This window comes from Triplophysa dalaica, chromosome 23 (genome assembly GCF_015846415.1).
Source record: "Triplophysa dalaica isolate WHDGS20190420 chromosome 23, ASM1584641v1, whole genome shotgun sequence".
NCBI lineage: Eukaryota > Metazoa > Chordata > Actinopteri > Cypriniformes > Nemacheilidae > Triplophysa > Triplophysa dalaica.
This window is the reverse complement of record NC_079564.1, coordinates 14581267-14601284: the sequence shown is the minus strand read 5'-3', so window position 1 is coordinate 14601284 and position 20018 is coordinate 14581267. Positions and strand designations below refer to the sequence as shown.

Below are 20018 nucleotides of genomic sequence, written 5' to 3'. Positions count from 1 at the left end.
CGGCAGATAAAAGAGCATCATGGGAAATGGCTCAGCAGTGGATTAATACATGAATAAATGCCAGTGTTGATGTCAAAATATTCGTCTTTATTTGTGACATGTTTCATTGGTTGACTCAGTTGTGATGTATTTGGTGTGGTTTTGCCTGTAGGTGGGTTCATACCTCCTGTCAGGGTCTGAACTGTGATGAAGATGTAGAAAATGCAGCAGACGACGGCTTTGACTGCTCTCTGTGTAAAACACCAACCACATCTACACCTGGTAAGACCTACAGATCTCTGCTGATCACCCATGTTTTTATAATGCAGATATGAAAACTATGGAAAACATAAAAATTCAAGTCTAAAATATTTTCTTGGAAAAAACACCAACTCAGTCAGGAAGCAACCATTTTAAGATGGCAGGATCAGAAAGTGTTGCTCGCTTTTGTGCTTTCTGCTTTTATGTGTTTGTTTTGCCTTTTTTATAGCATCTGCTACAGCAGAGGAATTACAAGTGAATAATGGACATCAGTCATGATAGATGTCATATTATTTAGTCTTTTCGTGGATTTCAATTTTTGGGTTATTTAGCACCACCACATTTAAATTAACAAAATGTCTGAAAATCATACTGGGAGGACTGTCTGCCATAGTCTTTCATCATTTGTCAGATTCTAGATGGCATCTGGCCTTAGAAAGGTCCATGTGTACTTTGTTATTCATTTCCACAAATTATTCCGGAAGGTCCATATGAACTGTACCCATGAGCCTGTTTTCATACGGCCTCGGGCGTGGTTCACCATAAAACAGCTTACACACAATCCAAATGAGCTGTTTTTTGGTTTTCAGTGTCAAATTAAAACATTTCCTGCAATCTCTATGAACACACAGTTTTATATGAGATGTGTGTTAAAGTGTGATTTATATATCAGTATATCTGGTCAATAAAACTTAGTTCCAGCTAAATATGCTTCATTATAAAAAGGCAGATGGCCTGAATTATAAATCACGCTACAACCTGTTCATGTGAATGAAGCAGCAGTTAAAGTAATCCTTCTGTTATGGCTCCACACTGGCCTTTCATCAATAAATAACTCAACAAATGACTGTGAATTAGGGATGCAACGAAAGGAAAATTCTGGGCCGAAACTGATACAGAATATTTGTTAAAAAAACGTAGAAATAGTTTTTATTGAATTCTATCAATAACACACACTAAAACCACAAAAATTAAGGAAAACATATTTTAAAACATTAAATCAAATATCATTTTCCTTGTCATTTTTTTTACCAATCATTTAAATATTGTAGTTGTAGAATTATTAGGCCTTTATGTAGTCAAGTTAATATCACCTGAAACAGCTATTTTCTTTCACCTGAAACCGATAATGCCATTTTCGGCCGAAAAATTTGGTGCATACCTACTGTGCATATATGATCGGCCTAACTTTCTTTCTTACAGCGTGTCCAGTGACAAAAGTGTCGGAAATCAGCGAGCCTCCTTCAGTGACACCGATTCTTACAAGACTCAAAGAAAATGGTATGTGCGCTCTTTAAAATCAGCTTGCACACAATTTGTACGGTTCCATGTAGTGACAGACTTTAGTCTCGAGGGACTCTTGCTGTTGTTAACACTGTTTGTGTGCTGTTTTCTGACAGACTTTCAGAGGACGTACACACAGGATGGAGTATGTTTAACAGAATCAGGCTTGTGTCAGCTTCAGAGTCTATGTCTTCAGACCACCCGCCGCAGACGACAGAAACCCAAACTCAAGCTGAAAATCATCAATCAGAACAGTGTGGCTGTGCTGCAGACGCCTCCTGATCCACAGTCTGAACTCTTCAGAGATGGAGATGTGGATGACTGTCGAGGTACAGAGTCTTGTTACTTTAGGCCTCAAGGGCTTAACATTTTGAAAATCCTGTCTTAAGTGCATAAATTAAAATGTGTATATATACTCCTTCTTCCTATTCTTCCTATTGGTTGGTTTGTCTGGATGCTCAATGTTTTTATAGTGACAGTGTTAACACTTCTCTGTATAAAAAAATATAGTTGGCTTCCTAGTGATCGCCTTTGCTTAATAAAGGCTTAACAAATATTATCGCTTGTTTTAGATATAATGCAATGTGTTTACTGGATTTAAGGTAAAAAAATTCTGTATTTTCCACATACCCTGGATGTTTGTATCTCCTCTTTGCCCCGCCTCTCTGATACTCACAGATTTTTTACAAAGCTCATCGCTCTGAAAAGCAAGGTGTGCTATGATTGGCCAGTTAACCAGTGCGTAGTAATTGGCCGAATACTGCAAGCGTGTGACAGAAATGTAATGCATCTTACCATATTTGGAACATCAGGTTCCTTAGCAATTGTACTGACAGGTACACCCACCTTACTTGCGTATACATCAGGGCGGTCTTAGTCGAATCATACCACAAACTGACGTAGATTTGTGGGGGTGTGGTAACACGAGACGTTTTAGGCCGTTCTGGTTGAGCATTCCCTTGTAAATAGAATGCGTTTTTTTCCCGCTACTTTGATTTTTGTAGTTTTACGTGTCTTATACAAGCATGGGCAACTTATAACACACAAAACATACAAAAACACGTATTCGTGCCATATGACCCCTTTAACATGAAGCTAATTCTATATCGCAATAAATTTGCATAATTCGGGTCATCCTCCTGTGTCATCTGTGGGAAAACCCCATATATGCTCAAGCACTGTTAATCAAGCATATATATTTTTTGACCTTTAGAGGTTTGACACTGATGTGCACCACATGCACTTTGCGTGTTGCTTTGGTGGTGACAGTCATCAAATTTGATGAAACAGACAGGATGACTGGATAGAAAGTAAGTTGGTTTAAGATGCTAGGAAAAGACTTGAGTGAATAGAGGGAGTGAGAGAAATCAACAGGAATGGTGGGCATGTAATGAATCTGACTTGGAGAAAGAAGAGGGGATTTGAAAACGGCACTCAGCAAATTATACCTGCCTTGGCATTTCAGTGATGAGAGGCTGGCCCGCTATAACTGAATTAATAAGTGAGCCCTCCATCAGAGCACGCGTCTGAGAGAGCAGACAGGGGGTAATGAAGAGAAATGGGGCCACCGATTTAACCCCTTCAGTGCCAGACATCAGCGCAACACATGATCAATAGAGTGATGTCTGAAAACACACCAGCTGCTAGTGATCTGTGTTTAGATGAATGTTAGGAGGATATTCGAGAACTATTTAATGTGGTTTTATTTATGTCTGACATAGCTCTATAAGTAGTTTTGAGCTCTTGACCTCCTCCACTGTGTCCAGTAAAATAAAATCATGCAATCGTGTCATACTTTGGACATATTTAATCAAATGTAGGGGAAATCGTGTTTAGAAGTAAACCTATACATGTAATATTGAGCACATTTTCCGTGCAACCTTGTTTTCATTTATGGCCCATAAAACGCTTAGCAGGTCTAAAAAAAAATATAACATCGCATCAACCTAAAAAAAAGACACTATTGTAGCATGATAGTTAGTTTCTTTTTCTGAAGGTCAGGTGGCTCCTTTCCTTTGAGTATTAAGCCTTATTCTGTGCATGTATGTGGAAAATGTTGTGCGATTCTTCACAAAACAAATGGTTTGCAGTCATTGCAGTGATCGGGGTCGGATGCCATTGTAGAAGGTGCCGACTGTTGTTATGGTTGATGGTCATAGTGGTCATCTAATATTAAGATGTGTTCTACGTTTTAATGCATGTGGTTTATAGAATATTCCGCCAGCATCTACAATGCTCTGTATTGTTTGGCCGTGTTGCAGAGGGCGACCCAATGGACTGTGATGGGAAGTCTGACTCCAGCCCAGAGCGAGAGCCCTGCGACGACCACCTGAAAGCAGCCGACGGCAGCGACAGCAACAAGAAGAGGAAGAGGAAACCGTACAGACCGGGTGAGAGAGCAAGAACGAGAGAGACGAGAGAGAGAGAGAGAGAGAGAACGAGAGAGAGAACGAGAGAGAGAGAGAGAGAGAGAGAGAGAGAGAGAGAGAGAGAGAGAGAGAACGAGAGAGAGAGAGAGAGAGAACGAGAGAGAGAGAGAGAACGAGAGAGAGAGAGAGAGAACGAGAGAGAGAGAGAGAGCGAGAGCGAGAGCGAGAACGAGAGAGAGAGAGAGCGAGAACGAGAGAGCGAGAACGAGAGAGCGAGAACGAGAGAGAGAACGAGAGAGAGAGAGAGAGAGAGAACGAGAGAGAGAAAGGTACACTTATCGGAAAGGACAGCTCCACTGGACTGTGAAATAGTGCGGCTGCAAATTCAGAACCTTAAATAGCATCCCACAGTGCTTTGCTCTTTAAAGCTCCTAGCCAGGGAGAAGTCCAGAAAGAACATTCTCTCTCGCAGAGCTGTTTTTCTGACAGGGAAAGTAATCTCTTTAAAGAAATGTCCTCTTTAAGCACCGTTTCCCCAATTCATTTCTCTGGAAACGCAGACGTGCGTGTATTTCCACTGCTAAATCGCCACGTCACCGCTGAACTTGCAGCTTAAGTCAGCGTGTATGTGTCTCTGCATCTTTCATTGACAGGACGTTGACAGTTTAGTGGTTTGAGTGTTCGCTGGGTGAAGCGTCACTATTGCTTTGGGTCAAGAGTTTCCTTCTCTCCCTAACCCTACAGTAAGTTTGATGTTTAATAGAAAACATCCACAGAACACTAAAATAATGAAAGTCAGTTTTGCAAAACCATTAACCTCTGGCTTATAAATAAATAAACAAAAGTAGAAATCTGGTTTAATTTTGCTCTTAAAAAGCCCCCTTGTGGTTTACTTCCTTAATTATTGTAATTTGACCGATTCCTAAGCTTTTTTATGAAAATGTAGATGCAAATAAAAATTGTGCGCTATTTTATTGACTTGATCCCAGTATTCCCTCCTGGAGTGCATCTACATTTAACTGAAGCAGAATCGGCATTTACACTCTTAAATCAAGTGTCCTTTCTGTCGCCCTCTGGCTGTTTTTGGATTCCTCTGCATCAGGCCGTGTGAATGGGGTTGTCGGTCTAGAATCAACTTATGCGACCAACCAAAAATAGCCTAACCTGAAATGGTTCCTTTAGGAGCGTAGCCAAGATGAATCACCCCGCTCCCGGCCCAAAGTCCATACGTCATCCTGAATTATGGAGATGAATGTCAAGGTTTCACTCTCAGGATCCCACGTTATTAATTCCGGACTGCATCCATCACCCCTCGCAGAGGTCCGACAACTTCGGTTTTTAGCTTATGCTGCTTAAATCTATATTAGATTTGTATTTCCCTCAAAGGTATCGGTGGGTTCATGGTGCGTCAGAGGAGCAAAGCAGGGCAGGGAAAAGCCAAACGCTCGCTCAGTCGGAAAGACTCCACAAGCTCTTTTACAGAGAACTTCATGTTGAAGGAGGAAGGTAGGGTGACTTTGTTTATACAGCATGTTTATTCCGGTGGATAATCTGATTTGGTGCCTTATGTTCAGAGTTTATCTTGTCAGCAGGTTGGAATGAACCGGATACTCCCGTGGATGAGACTCCACCGGTAAATGAACCTCTGGAAAAAGTGAAAAAGAGATACAGGAAGAAGAAAACCAAACTTGAGGAGGCCTTCCCATCATACCTACAGGTCAATTGCGACAAATTAATATAAAAAGCAAAGGAGCAATACATTTATGTTTTAAACCCTCTGCATACTTGCCCTTCTGTTGTAAGTGCAAGGTCCTGGTAGAAGTCACTTCAGATGAAAGTGTCTGCTGCTTTCTTATTACTCTGTTTCTACATGTCCGAGTAAATGAGTTTGATCTGGTGAGTGAGTGGAGATGGTCAAGGCTTTAATGTTCACGGCATGGCTCCTGTAAAGCCCATCACACCCAGCGTGTGGAGGCAGCGACGCATTAAGTGTCACAGCTGTCACTTAAGCCATTTCTGTTCATCAAAGCTGAAATCAGGCTTAAAGGTGCTCACCAGAGAAATTGAATCAATGAAATTGAAATTGAAAATACTTTTGACATTATGTGGTCTGTAGTGACTGATTTATTCCTAAACATATGTGACCTTGGACAACAAAACCAGTCTTATGGGTACATTTTTCGAAATTTAAATTTTTACATAATCTGAAAGCTGAATAAATAAGCTTTCTATTCAATGTATGAGTTTTTGGCATATCCGAGAGTGCCAAAAAATCGAAATGGTAAGAAAATTGCCTTTGAAGTTGTTAATACATGGGACATAAATTTGTTCATATTTGGTGCACACTGTAACTCGTCCTGCATCATTTTTGCTACAGACTTGAACGATGTTTCCAAAATAAAATAATCCCATAGATTTATATAAAAAAAGTAACACTTACATTGTCTTTAGAAAATTTACAGATCTTCGAGACCATATGTGTGCTTGGTGAAGATGTTTTACCGGAGGTTGCACTAACTGGTTTATGTGTTTATGTTACAGGAGGCATTCTTTGGTAGGGAACTCCTGGATAAAAGCAAGCACACCAAGCTGACAGTGGAAACAGGGCTCGTGGACGAAGAAGCCAATCGATCGGATCGCAAATCCCATAAGTGCAGCTTTCTGGACCCATTATCTGACCCGCTTCTGAGTACCACATCCACTCCAGCCTCATTTAAAGCTGGCCCACTGCGTATGTTCACATACATCTTTGTGCAATCTCTGTAAAAAACAGTTTCTATGACAAAGAAAGTTCTGACATGAAACTCTAGATGGCGCAGTCCTATAGTCTAACACAATCTGATGTAATAACTTTACCACACGATAAGCTGACACAGAAGGAACCGCAGCTGATTGGTTCCTTCTGTATCAGCAGCCAATGAAATTGCTGCTCAACGTTTAAGTCTTTGCTATTGATTGTCATAGCAGTGCAGCGCGCCTCAGAATCCCACCTCCTTCCCCAGCTCCACTTGTATTGATCTGCTACAAGGTGATCATGTACGCTATATGGAGGTTATTCATTAAGGTTTATGTTATATGTGCAGAAGCAGCATTCCTTAAATTCACACAGTAGCATGTTGTGGATATATTGACAGTAGTATGTCTCTGTACTTGCTCCGCAGCTGCAGTGTAGCATATCTATTCTGCCAAGACCAAATACATACATTATATGTCATGCACACTAGCATGATAAACCCTCCAAGCCTTGTGATGACAGAACTTTCTTTATATCTGTCCACGTGCACATATTTGCCAAAGAAATGTGACTTTCTTTGGCGAACTTACACACTCAGTTCTCCTCAAACGTCTTTGAAGTTTGTACATCTACCGTGAAGTGCCTTTCTTTGTTCGGAGATGAATATATTTCCTCCCGCTCAGAGCCGTCAGGTTACATTTTCTCCTTCTAGACTACAGTGAAGTCTGCAGGGAGCTATAATGCACATTATCTCTGTAGCTCTCTCTTCTTCAGCCTTCACATAACTCCAGTGGATTGCATCAGAGACCAAAACCCTGCTCCGCTCCAAAAGGAAAATAAAAAGATGCACCGTACAAATGAACTCTTGGCCCCGCTTTGTGTCATGTTCATTGGTGATTTGCATACAGGGCTGAAGAGCCTGTTCAAACACCTCATTCTTTACCATTCCTCCTTATCCTCAGTTCTGTCAACCCTCATTTCCAACCGGTCCAGCAGACCTGTGCCTGCAAATGGTTTTCAAACTCAATTTGCCAGCTCTCTGACACTTTTCTCAAGTCCCAGTCGGAGTTTTCAGGGAGGATAGAAAGCTGGCAGTCACGGCACAGGCATTAGAAGGCTTGTGTGTGTTTGTTTAAGGAGAAGTCACAAAGCTATTCGAAGGCTGTCAAGGCCTCTTGTTTGTCCTTGGAGATTTTCATCTCACGCAGAGCGAAGCTTCTCTCTCTCTTCTGCACATGCTTTTGTTTAACCCCTTCATAGAGTTTTAACCTTAAACCAGGTTTAGATGTTTTATCATGCATCTCTGTTTTCATTCAGCTTTAGTCCTTTAGATGTGTTTAGATTTTAGAAACTCCATATATAAATAAATAGAACATATTCTTTTTAATCTGGAGCCGTTTTTTGAACACATTGGTCAGGTATAAAACATTCAATAACAAGAAAATTTTATAAGTGAGGATGCCAAGGCTCAGAAATCCTTATTTTCTTGATCTTCAGCAAATGTGGAGGATCCTTTAGCGGAGCTGGTTCTTCATTCAGATGATGATCTTCTTGGAATGCTGTCGGATGATCTGGTCAAGCCAGGTGCTGAATCAGGTAGTCCTGACATCTGTCCCTGGCATAGTTTACCCTTTTCTCATCACTCTGCAGATGCCCTAACAAGTTTCATCTTCTCACTTGCATTTCACATTTTACTTGGTTTGCAGTTTCTTCATCTGTTGTGTCTTTGCCCCCCCTATGTTTGCTTTTTGTAATGTTTTTGTCATGTTTTTAATGATTTAGTTTTATCTGGTTTGGGTTCCTGTAGGTCTTGATTTATGCCCTTTCCAAGTGGACAGTTCCCCCTCTCCGTTCGGTAAGAATCCTGTTGGCACAGCCAGTCTTGGCTGTAGTTGTAGAAGAGTTGTCCTCCTCTCCTGATCTCGTCTCTTTTGAATGAGCCCTCTGACTTTTTGTACTGCCAGTTTCTGCATGTTCCCTTTCCTAACACAAGCACACTCCTCTATGGCTTACTGCTTTTATCTTTTTACTAACCCCAAACAAACAAACAAGCCTCATGCTGTCTCGCACATTTCTGTAGTGACACCAGAGTAAAAACTGAACTTTTCTTCCATATTTGACAACTGTGATTGATCGTAATTGTGACATTTGGTGGAATTTGTTTGGTGAAACATCACATGCTGTGTGCTTCTTGAGAGAAATTATTATTTATTCACAATAGCTGCAGTCTCTTTAGATGGCAAGGACACATTCCTCCTTCTGTGTCGAATGGCCTTGGTGTGTACAAGCTAACAGTTTGTGCCAAGTAGGAAAGCACATTCCATGGTTTTAGAAGAAAGATCATTTATAAACATCTAATATATGATTTTTTTTTTTAAATCATGTTTTTATTGTGTTAGTTAGCTGTGTTTTTGTAGTTATTTGGGCTTCAATTAAAACAAACTAACTGCAGTTTGATCGATATATAAAAAAACATGATTTTTAAAACGTTTAAAAACAGAGTTATCTCATTTCGGAACCTTACAAGTTATGTAAAGGTTTGGTTTAAAAATAAAATGAACAATGACAATACTCCACAGTCCGAAAAAGTGCACATTTATACCATCAGGTAAAAGTTTGGAAGCTTGTTTTTCAGATCATATTATAGACCGTGAATAAGCAGCCTTTAACTGTTGTCTCTTGCAATCTTGGCCACATTCAGATATGTTTTTATGATGTAATCACAGAAGATTTAGAACCCGTTTACTCCTGTATTTAACTCTGGACACTTGCAGTCAGATCACAAATAAAACAAATCTTAATACCGAGGTGTCAACAGGGAGTCACATCCCTCTCTTAGCAAGCACTTACATGTACAGTAGTAGAAATTCAGTTGCTTATGAAATATTTAGGCTAGAGAATGATGTTTTTATCCAGAGAATAGCGGTTCTCCAGTTTTTTTTTTTTTTTTTTATTAGTTTGAGACTAGCTGTTTAACCCTCTGTGTCTCTCTGTCTCCTGGCAGCTGGTCTGGACATTAGCACAATTTCAGACGATCAGTCAACGGCTCCTCATTCAGGCAATGCTAGAGGTCATCGTACGTTACAGGAGGAACCACTGGATGTCATACTGAGTCCTGAGCTGGACAAGATGGTTTCTGATGGTGAGACTCATTAAGCGTTACATATACTAATTTATAGCATTTTACAAATCTAAATTAAACATAATTTTATGAAGTGAGATTTTGTGTAAAAGTTGTTTTCTAATTATATATATTCTTACTAGCAGGGGCCATCCTCAGTAAGCTCTACAAAATTCCAGGTTTGTCCTATTCTTACCATATTCTCATCATATACTGCACCTGGTGCAAGGAGTTTCAGTTATTTCGAAGGAGAATTCAATTGAATTTAAATACATTTTTGTTTTTTTCCTTTTCCTTTTTTTAAGTCATACTATACATCTATTGTGTATAAGTTAAACATTTAAGAATAATTAACTGGGGTTTGGAAAGGATATTTCTCAGGCATCAGTCTGACAATCCATGCATCGACTACCATATTACTAGTATTAGAATTTCTTATTTACAATGATTGTAAATTCCACCAAAATGAAATCCCAACTCTTCATTCAGCGCAGTCTTATTTTAACATTTACTAAATAACTATAATTTAATCATCTGAGGAAATACTTACTTCTCTGTTATGTTTATTTGTGTTTTGCCATTTTAAACTTTACTGATTGTGTTTAGAACTGGAAGGAAAAGACGTGGAGGATTTATTCACAGCAGTGCTCAGTCCCAGCACTAGTCAAGCACCTCAACTCCCTCATCCACCAAACACTGTTCCTAATGCACCAGTCCGAGCGGTGGCCCTTCACAATCCAGGTATTCACATCTGTTTAGTCTGCGTACATAAACCATACACACATTATTCTGTGTGTGTATCAAATGTAGCTTCTTTCTTTTGTTGCACAAATTGCTTCTTTTGTTTTCCCCTACTTTGTAAGTCACTCAGCATCTGTAAATGTGGCTGATTTTAGGGAGTTCATGTTTCTCCATGGCTTCATTTGCAGGAAATGGTGCAATGTTCCCACGCATGCCTATGATGAACGGTATGATGGGGCCAAACAGCCACTTTCCTCCGAACCCAATGATGCCTAGAGCTGGATTGCCTGGCACATTTTCTCCTCTTCACCGAATGCCTTTTCCAGAAAATGTCAGGTGGGTGACCTTAGCGTTCAGGAAGCACAGATCTGTTTCTGTAAAAAAAAAACATTTAAAATAGTTTTAGTAGATGGGTAAGAAAACACTTTGGGTGTCGCTACAGGGAGAAGAAATTCAGTCAGTTAGGAGGCGATGTTATGGGTCCCTGGACATCTCCTGTTCCCGTGCCTGGACCAGTCCCTCCAGCAGAGGCGGAGACTGACACAATGTCTAATGCTCAGAGGAGCACGCTGAAATGGGAAAAAGAGGAAACACTGGGTGAAATGGCCACTGTAGCACCTGTCCTTTACACCAATATGAACTTCCCCAACCTTCGAGATGAGTTTCCAGGTGAATGGATAGTCCTTACATGTCTTAAAAAGAATATCAACATTAGAGAAACTAAACATCAACATAAAAGGTAGAAACTTAACATTTACTTTTTCATAGATTGGGCAACTAGAGTGAAGCAAATTGCAAAGCTATGGAGGAAAGCTAGCTCTCAGGATAGAGCACCATATGTGGTAAGATACTCTTTCATTAAGCATCATATTGCTGATATATGCAGCAGGTGATTTCATGTAGTCATTTATTTTCTGAATTATTTTGAGTAAAAGTTCTGGATTTCTCCCCTCCTAGCAAAAGGCAAGAGACAACCGAGCAGCCCTTCGCATTAACAAAGTTCAGCTGTCTAATGACATGATGAAAATACAGCAACTGCAGGAGCCAGTGGACGCCTTTGATCCCAGCATTTCCATGGACACAGATCTGATCTTCAAGGACCCGCTCAAGCCCAAGGAGACTGAGCAGGAGCAAGAGTGGAAGATGAGACAGGTGATTGACAGCTCGGGGGACAGTTTCAGAGAATATGCTAGACTGGGCTTCACAACCATTGATCCAAGCTTTGGCTTTGAGTAAAAATGGGTTCAACATGCAGTTAACATTTGCAATATGACTGATAAACTGTAAATACTTTATTTAATAATATCAGTATATAAAAGCCTTTGAATTCAATAGAATATGAACTGCTCTCATGAGAATTTTCTCTGCATCTCAGTGGTTTATAGAAACAGTGTTGTGTGGCTGTATGAAAAGTTCCTTTATTCTAACAGTTATGAATTGTGCAAGGGTGTAATTTACTTGTTTTTTTCTTCTTTTCTATGGCAGCAAATGAGACAAAAGAGCAAACAACAAGCTAAGATTGAGGCCACTCAGAAGTTAGAACAGGTTAAAAATGAACAACAGCAACTTCAAAAACAGCAGCAACAACAGCAATTCAGTGCAACCTCAGTTACAGACGCTCCTGATAGTGGAAATCAGAGTCCAATAAATACTCCCACCAGCAGCGGAGGTAATTCTCCTGTGCAAGCATTAACACCCAAGGATTCCTTTACAAGATGCCAAAAGCCTGGAACACCAACATCATCTCCATCAAGATATAATGTGTTTCTGCGTCCTCAACTTCCTCCCCCTTCATCCACAGCAAAGACCCCTACCCATGATGCCCAGTGCCCGTTATCTCAGCCTCCGTCTCCTCAAATGTTTTCAGCTGAATCCTCTAGTTCCCGCCCCTCTTCACCATGGGATCCTTATGGCAAAATGGTGGGAACCCCCCGGCCACCGTCTGGGTCTAGCACGCCTCGCAGAGGTTCAGTGTCTGATGGCCAGGAGCGGAATTGGCCCTCACCAGCCCATGAATCTTTTGGGTCTCCAACATCCTCCAGCTCTGACCCATATGCAAAGCCTCCAGACACGCCTCGACCATCAGACCCATTTGTGAAACCTATGGGTCCGTCCAGACCTGGACCAATATCGGAGCAGCAACAAGGGCGGATAGGTAATGTAACACCTGGTGACAATTTCTCCAGAGCAGGCCAAAGATCTGAAGCATACCAGCGCATGGCTCATAACCGAATGGTCCTCTCTGACCCTTACTCTAGACCGCTGTTAACACCCATTCCAGGAAGTAATGAGTCTGGATCTGTGCCGCTCTTCAAAACACCCATGCCTCCTCAGTCACAGCAAGACTCATTCAGCGCCGCACAACAAGGTTTTAGAGTAGTGTCTTCTGAAACTTTCCCTCAAGTTCAACAGTCTGATCCTTACGCACATCAGCCTCTCACACCTCATCCATCACTTGGAGATGGTTTCAACAATGAGGGCAGAATGATGCGTCAAACACAAGGGAATCCTTTCACCCAAGCATTATCCATGAGCAGACAGCGGGATCCGTATGCACAGGCGCCATCTACACCTAGACCAGGTTACCCTCATCAGATGCCTGACCCGTATGCTCAACCTCCCGGTACTCCACGACCACATGATCCGTATGCCCAGATGCCTGGTACCCCAAGACCACACTCTGATCCTTACCCAGTGACACCATCCACACCTAGAACTGCAGCAATGAATCAGTTTTCACAGCCTAACAGTCGCAGACAATCTCCATCTCATGCTATTGATCCCTATGCACAAATGCCGGGTACCCCGAGGCCTTCTCCTGGCGAGAGATACCCTAAATCCCCAGGGACTCCGAGAACCCCAGATCCCTACTTGCAGCCTCCTAGAACTCCTCGACCGGTTCATAATGACCCATATTCCCAAGCCCCCGTTATGTCTTGTCCAGGGGCTGGCCCAGAGGCCTTCTCCAGACTGATTCCCAGAGGAAACGTAATTTCTCATCAAATTGACCCATTTGGCCATCAAACAGAACCATTTGGGCATCAAACCCAAAGCAGGATGCTGGACCCATTTGCTCGTCCATCTGCCCCTGGTTCTCAAACACCAAAACATCCTGGGATCCTCCTGCCACAGACAAACCCTAACCAGACACCTGTCCATGATCCGTTTGAACAAGCTCCATTACCTCCATGTTCACAAACAGGAGAAAGAATGTCACATGATGTTTCAGCAAACACTGGCAATGCTTCAGATTCACAGAGCATAATGCAGCCACCACTTGGAGACGCAGAAGAGAAAATCAAACAGGTCTGAATACATACTCAGAAAAGTACACTGTTATAGAAAATAAATAGCTTTCCTGTGGCTCAGTGGTTAGAGCATGGCACTAGCAATGCCAAGTTCATGGGTTCAATACCAGGGGATTGCACATAGTCAGAAACAAAAATGTACAATACAATGCAATGTAGGTCGCTTTGCATAAAAGCGTCTGCCAAATGCATAAATTGTAAATAAATGACTAACTAGGGATATACTGGTGGGCCTGTATTGTTTAATACATTTTTTTTATTATGTTCAGTAATCACACCACAAGTTAATATGAATACTTGCCAGTCCAAGTGAAAGATTCTCAAATCATTAATCATGTAAACATTAATAAAATGGAGAAAAAAAATGAAGAATTGGGCAAATAAATATAACATAAAAGCAAAAGCGGTGCTTTAAGTTATTGTTTTACTGTACATTTCTTTATCTGTTATGATGCTGTCACTGTGCAGATCACAAGTTACAAACTGTTTGTGTGCTTAAGAAAAGATTGATGGTGTTTGCATAAATAAAACAGGATGCAAAGAATTCAAAATTTTGTTAATTTGCAGTAACTGCTATTTTAACTTCAGTCTTGTACATGTCACTTATTGTATATACTTTTATTGCTCCTTTTAGCGCCAAATACTACGGCAGTTAATTCTCAAACAGCAGAAGGAGAAAAGTGCTATTAGACAGGAAAAGGGACTCCAGGAGGCAGCAGCTGCAACAATACCTGGGACTCCACGGCATTGGTCGCAGGATGATGCTGGGGCTAAAAATGATATTTTTGGCAGACCCCCACCCCCGTATCCAGGGACTATGAGCTCTTCACTGATGCAGGCTGGACGAAGATTTCCAGGAACTTTCTTGGAGATCAAAGAGGTCCCTTGCCTGATGAACTTCATTGCTCTCGACCACCATTCCCCAGGGACCTGAACAACATGGCAATGAGACCCCAAGGACAGAGGTAAGTGTTCCTCTTTTCATCCGTTGTGCTATCAAACAGGTTCATTCACATTTCATGTTAAAGCTCCCTTAAAACTCTTCCTAGGTTTGGATTTCATCCTGGTCCTCCAAGCCAAGATCAGTTCCTCCGGAACAAGATGCAAGGTGGCATGATTGTTGACAGTGTTTCACCACACATGAGAAGACCAATGGGGAGTAATCATCAGATGTGTATTCCCCAGCATTTTCCACCACGTGGCCCTCAAATGCAGCAACACAACATAATGGGTCAACCATTCATTGAGCTCCGTCACAGAGCTCCTGAAAACAGAGTCAGAATACCTTTTGGGACACATAATGTTTTGGATCATACTAATCATTCTCATAGACCCCCTAATGGCTTCATGGGTGGCCAGAATATTGCATTTCCTGGAAACCAAGTTCCCAGAATGATGGATCCTATGTTTGGTCACTCTCAACAAGGATCAATCAGTCATCTGCAGACACCGACCAATTCGGAGAATCGACACCCTCTGATAAATACCTCAGCAATTACAACACAACTACAGATTCCATTAGCAGCACAGCTTAGCCATTCAGTCAGTAATGGTTTAGTTACTCCATCTCAGCTGCAGCTCTCTGGTCCATCAGAGGAAATGTCATTGTCTTGTAGTGATGGTATTGAAGAAAAGCTGGACCCAGATGATTCTGCTGTGAAGGACCTTGATGATGTTGAGGTCAAAGACTTGGTCGATGAAGATCTGGACAACCTGAACCTTGATGCCGATGACGGCAAAGACATAGACCTGGAAACAAATGACCTTCATCTCGATGATCTTCTGGAATCTGGGTTTGATCTCATTGCTTATGCAGATCCTGAGCTGAACCTCGAGGACAAAAAAGATATGTTTAATGAAGAGCTGGATTTGAGTGATTCCATTGATGACCAAGGGGAAACTTCAGAGCTTCAGAAGAGTCTGTCTGTTAAAAGAAGTGCCGCTAGTGGAAATGTGTCGTCGGCTCAACCTCAATCAGAGGATGAACATTCCATTATTGTCAAATTAGAGAAGAACCTGTCGAACGAGGGTAATCCTCAGCCTGACAGAATGGTGAAAACAGAGGTATATCAAGCTTTAATATCCAACCAAGAGGCATCTCTGATGGTAAACTCTGTGGATGAGCATCAACCTATGAGTAGTAAAGGTGGTCAAGACAATGTCTCTAATCGTTTTGATGAGTCTTGTGCTGGTGCACATCCTGGGTCTGCTCTAGTACTGTCTAACATCAAGGAGAAACATGAAGACCCTACTCTCCAAACTAATCTTGGCCCCAGTGTCCAGACAAACATGGGTTTGGTGATGCTTCAAGGACAATCTCAAGATCTGGTGCATAGGGTTGACCCATCTGTAACTCAAGCAGCACTGTTTGGTAACCCAACTATGAAGCAATCAGGAAACCAGCAGATGCCTCTTCAAGGGTTTGGATCTTCACAAGGCCAGCAAGTGGATCTAAACCTCCCAATGTTTAGCGGTTCCCATCCTGTTAACCCAACTCAACAGGGGATGTTCACTTCTGGAGCTGCCGGGACACAAGCTTCTCAAGAGCAGCAGAATCAACTGAACCGACCTCTTCTGTTAGACGAACAGCCTCTGCTTCTGCAAGATCTGTTAGATCAAGAGAGACAAGAGCAACAACAACAGAGGCAGATGCAGGCCATGATTTGCCAACGCTCCAATGACCCTTTTTTCCCGAACTCTGGTAAGCCTAAACTCGAATGCTTTGATGTAGAATTCCAGTGAAAGTGGATGAATTTCAAGAATTTCACATGCATTCTGCCTGAAAGACTATATCCTACATACATACTTTAAGTACATTAGACTATAGTGATATACAAATGACCAGATGCCAGGATGGTATCCAGAATATTTTTTTTATATTTCTTGGAGAATGATGACGTTGAACTCAAGTAAAATTACTTTTTTTAGATTTTGACACCATTGCTGACCCAATCATGAAGGCAAAGATGGTGGCTCTAAAGGGGATCAACAAAGTCATGGTACAGAACAGTATGGGCATGGCTCCAATGATGATGAACAGGTATACTATGATAATTAGCTTTCCTAAGCAAACAGAACTTATTTATCTTAACTCCCCACATTGTATTTGAATTGTCTCTGAAAACTACACATGAACTCATGTCTTGACATCAATCCCTGTGCTTTTGTTTTTGCCAGAATGCAACAGGTGCCTGGAACACATGGCCCAGATCCAAGTGGTTTCTCTCAACATTTTTTTGGACCGGTACATTCTAAAGTTTTTAATTTTAATATTTTCTTACTAGAAATAAACCTTTCCTGAAGGCAAATATTACAATTTCTTTTTAGGATGGGAAGATGCCACCACAGATTACAAGGCCCAATCCCCCTAATTTTGGACCTGGGTTTGTCAGTGAGTGTTTAAGTAGATTTAGTTTTAGTAATCACTAAGCAGATGTTTACCAGCAAGTGTGACTTTACTCTCAGAGTTAAGTCAGTGAATGTTTATCTCCAGACGAATCACAAAGGAAACAGTATGAGGAGTGGCTTCAAGAAACACAACAGCTTCTTCAGATGCAGCAGAAGTTTCTAGAGGAACAAATTGGGTCCAACAGGAAATCTAAAAAGGCCCTCTCTGCAAAACAGCGGACAGCAAAAAAAGCTGGGCGGGAGTTCCCAGAGGAAGATGCAGAACAGCTGAAACAAGTGACTGAACAGCAGAGTGTGGTTCAAAAGCAGCTGGAACAGGTAAAGTAGCTATTTAGAGAAGGTTGATTACTTTATCAGACACCTGTCTGGTTTATGCCACTGTTTGAGGTTGTTTTCACTCCTGGCGTTTGTTCCGTAACCTGGCACCCTTGACCAACAGACCAATGCACCAGTTTGATTATGATGGATAATGATGTACATTGTCTAAACGGGTGATTTGCAAATATGGTTGGACGAACAGTAGCATCTCTCGAAAACCTAAAAAATACAGAAATTGACAAGGTGTTTAGCAAGCGTTTCGAAGAGTGTTGCCATGTGAAAGCATTGTAACAATTTAATCCCGAAATTTCATTCAAACAATTGTGTCAATTGTATGCGTATGTTATAACATTGACTAAAATCCACCAATTTCGAGTTCATAAAATGTTGGTTAAGAAATTTAATTTGAACTATAGGGACAATATATAATAAAACTAGTAACAGTAAACAGTACAATTCTGAGATCATGTTTTTCACAGATATTAAGATAAAACTGTAACTGAACTTTGAGATGTGTTTTCTCTAATATTCCTTCAGATACGAAAGCAACAGAAGGAACATGCTGAGCTCATCGAGGAGTATCGTGTTAAACAGCAACAAGAGCAACAACGCCTCCAACCTGGTGTCATGGGTCCAGTACAGGCTATGCCAGGAATGCAGGCACAGGCCAAGGAATAATGCCTGGTGGACCTCCAATGGGTCAACCGACGATGGGTCCTATGATGCCCATGCAACAAACACACCTCGGTCAGTCAAGACCTCCTCGCATGCCTAACATGCCAGGGTGGCACCCAGGTGCTGTTCGGCCAATGGGTGGACCTAGGATGCCACCTCATATGCCCCCTCAAATACCATTGTCCACTGTAGGCCAGCCTCTCCAGACTCGGCTTCCTCCTCCAATGGATCCAGGAGGTAAACCCGACCAACCCGGTGCGGTTGCTGGAGGAAATGGCGCAGGAGCCAATATTGGTGGCCCTCATGTGAAGTTTGATGATAATAATCCATTCAGCGAAGGTTTCCAGGAGCGCGAGCGTCGGGAGCGCCTTCGTGAACAGCAGGAAAAGCAACGCGTTCAACTCTTGCAGGAAGTTGAGAGGCAAAGGGCTTTGCAGAGTTTCGAGATTGAGCACCAGGGCATTGGAATCAGACCCGACAGCAGCGGGGATGGCCTTTCCCAGATGCCCTTCTTTAACTCTGACCTGTCACAAGAATTCGTTCAGACACCCAGACCTCAACAGCAGCTGATGGGTCAAGTGTTCCCTCAGCCACCAAACATGCCTTTAGACTTTGTGGGTTCAAGTCCTGCATTTCAGCACAGTGGAGAGCGCAGACCTGTACCTGGGAATAGCTCTTTCGGTCCAGATATGGGACCAAAGTTTCAGTCCAATAATCCTGCATTGTGTGGTTTCCCACCAGGTCAGTCTCGGCCTCCAGGGATTGAAAGGCTTGGAATGTCACCCTATGGTGGTGGTGATGCGTCCTCATATTCCATAGATTCTACAACCCCGTTACCTGCTAATTTTCCTGGCTCGGGACAGTCCCTGATCCAACTCTACTCCAACATCATTCCTGAGGAGAAAGGCAAAAAGAAACGCAACCGGAAGAAGAAACGGGACGATGATGCAGATTCCATGAAAACTCTTTCTACACCACACTCTGACCTCACTGCCCCGCTTACACTGTGTGTATCTGACACATCTTCCACCCCGACGTGCACTGCTGCCATCTTGGGTGACCAAGACACATCAGAGTTCTACAACCCCACAGGCTCTGGCCTTCCATTATCTACAGAGCAAGAGAAACAACTTTCTGGAGGTACTCTGCTGCGGCGGCAGTCAAGTGTAGGCTCTGAGGCAGAGAGGAATGAGCTCCTCCGTGAGATCAAGATGGAAAGGTTGGAGAGCAGTGAGTGCCAGAAGACTGAGGGAGAGCTGGCACACAGCCAGAGTACAGCAGCAGGCATTATAAAGATGGAAGAGAATAATGAGGTCATTTCCTCCATTCCAACATCCCAGAGTGAGGATACGGGAAATGAGCTGCTCAAACACCTTCTGAAGAACAAGAACACCCCTCCACCTCCTCCAACACATCAACTGTGTAATGACAGTATACGATCAGAGGATGAGAGCCTGGGTGACCGTAAAAGCTCTTTAAGATTGGACATTACAAAATCTTTAGTAAGAAACATTTTATGTCTTTAGCTTATTTTCATGCTTGCGTCTTACTTAAAATAATTTAGTCATCTTAAGACCCCCTCGGAAGTCTAAGGCCCCCTAGTGGGTCTCAATCTGTTAGGGTTGCACAGTGCACCAGTTATACGTTAGCATCCCGATGCTAAAGCTTAATGCTGCAAAAAAATTAACATCTGCAAAAGCATTTACGCCTTTTTGGGCATCTTCGCCTTTTTGTGTTCTTTTAAGGATGCAAAGTGCTCTTTCGTTCCTAAATGAATTTAAATGAGGTCACAGTGAGTCTGTTAAAACTGCTAAAAACTC

The 20018-nt window shown here is 42.0% G+C and overlaps 1 protein-coding gene across 1 annotated transcript in view; it reads left to right on the top strand.

Moving 5' to 3' along the window:
* Nucleotides 1-20018, top strand: part of kmt2ca (lysine (K)-specific methyltransferase 2Ca) — a 114754-nt gene that overhangs the window by 81323 nt on the left and 13413 nt on the right. The window contains 26 exon segments of the mRNA XM_056738844.1: nucleotides 152-261; nucleotides 1444-1521; nucleotides 1641-1853; nucleotides 3786-3914; nucleotides 5280-5399; nucleotides 5486-5610; nucleotides 6435-6624; nucleotides 8125-8223; nucleotides 8435-8482; nucleotides 9632-9769; nucleotides 9895-9927; nucleotides 10355-10489; nucleotides 10678-10825; nucleotides 10932-11158; nucleotides 11258-11331; nucleotides 11447-11641; nucleotides 11975-13795; nucleotides 14432-14663; nucleotides 14666-14762; nucleotides 14847-16498; nucleotides 16726-16837; nucleotides 16975-17041; nucleotides 17125-17188; nucleotides 17291-17523; nucleotides 18061-18187; nucleotides 18190-19700. Of these exon segments, the coding sequence (XP_056594822.1) occupies nucleotides 152-261; nucleotides 1444-1521; nucleotides 1641-1853; nucleotides 3786-3914; nucleotides 5280-5399; nucleotides 5486-5610; nucleotides 6435-6624; nucleotides 8125-8223; nucleotides 8435-8482; nucleotides 9632-9769; nucleotides 9895-9927; nucleotides 10355-10489; nucleotides 10678-10825; nucleotides 10932-11158; nucleotides 11258-11331; nucleotides 11447-11641; nucleotides 11975-13795; nucleotides 14432-14663; nucleotides 14666-14762; nucleotides 14847-16498; nucleotides 16726-16837; nucleotides 16975-17041; nucleotides 17125-17188; nucleotides 17291-17523; nucleotides 18061-18187; nucleotides 18190-19700 (7978 nt within the window).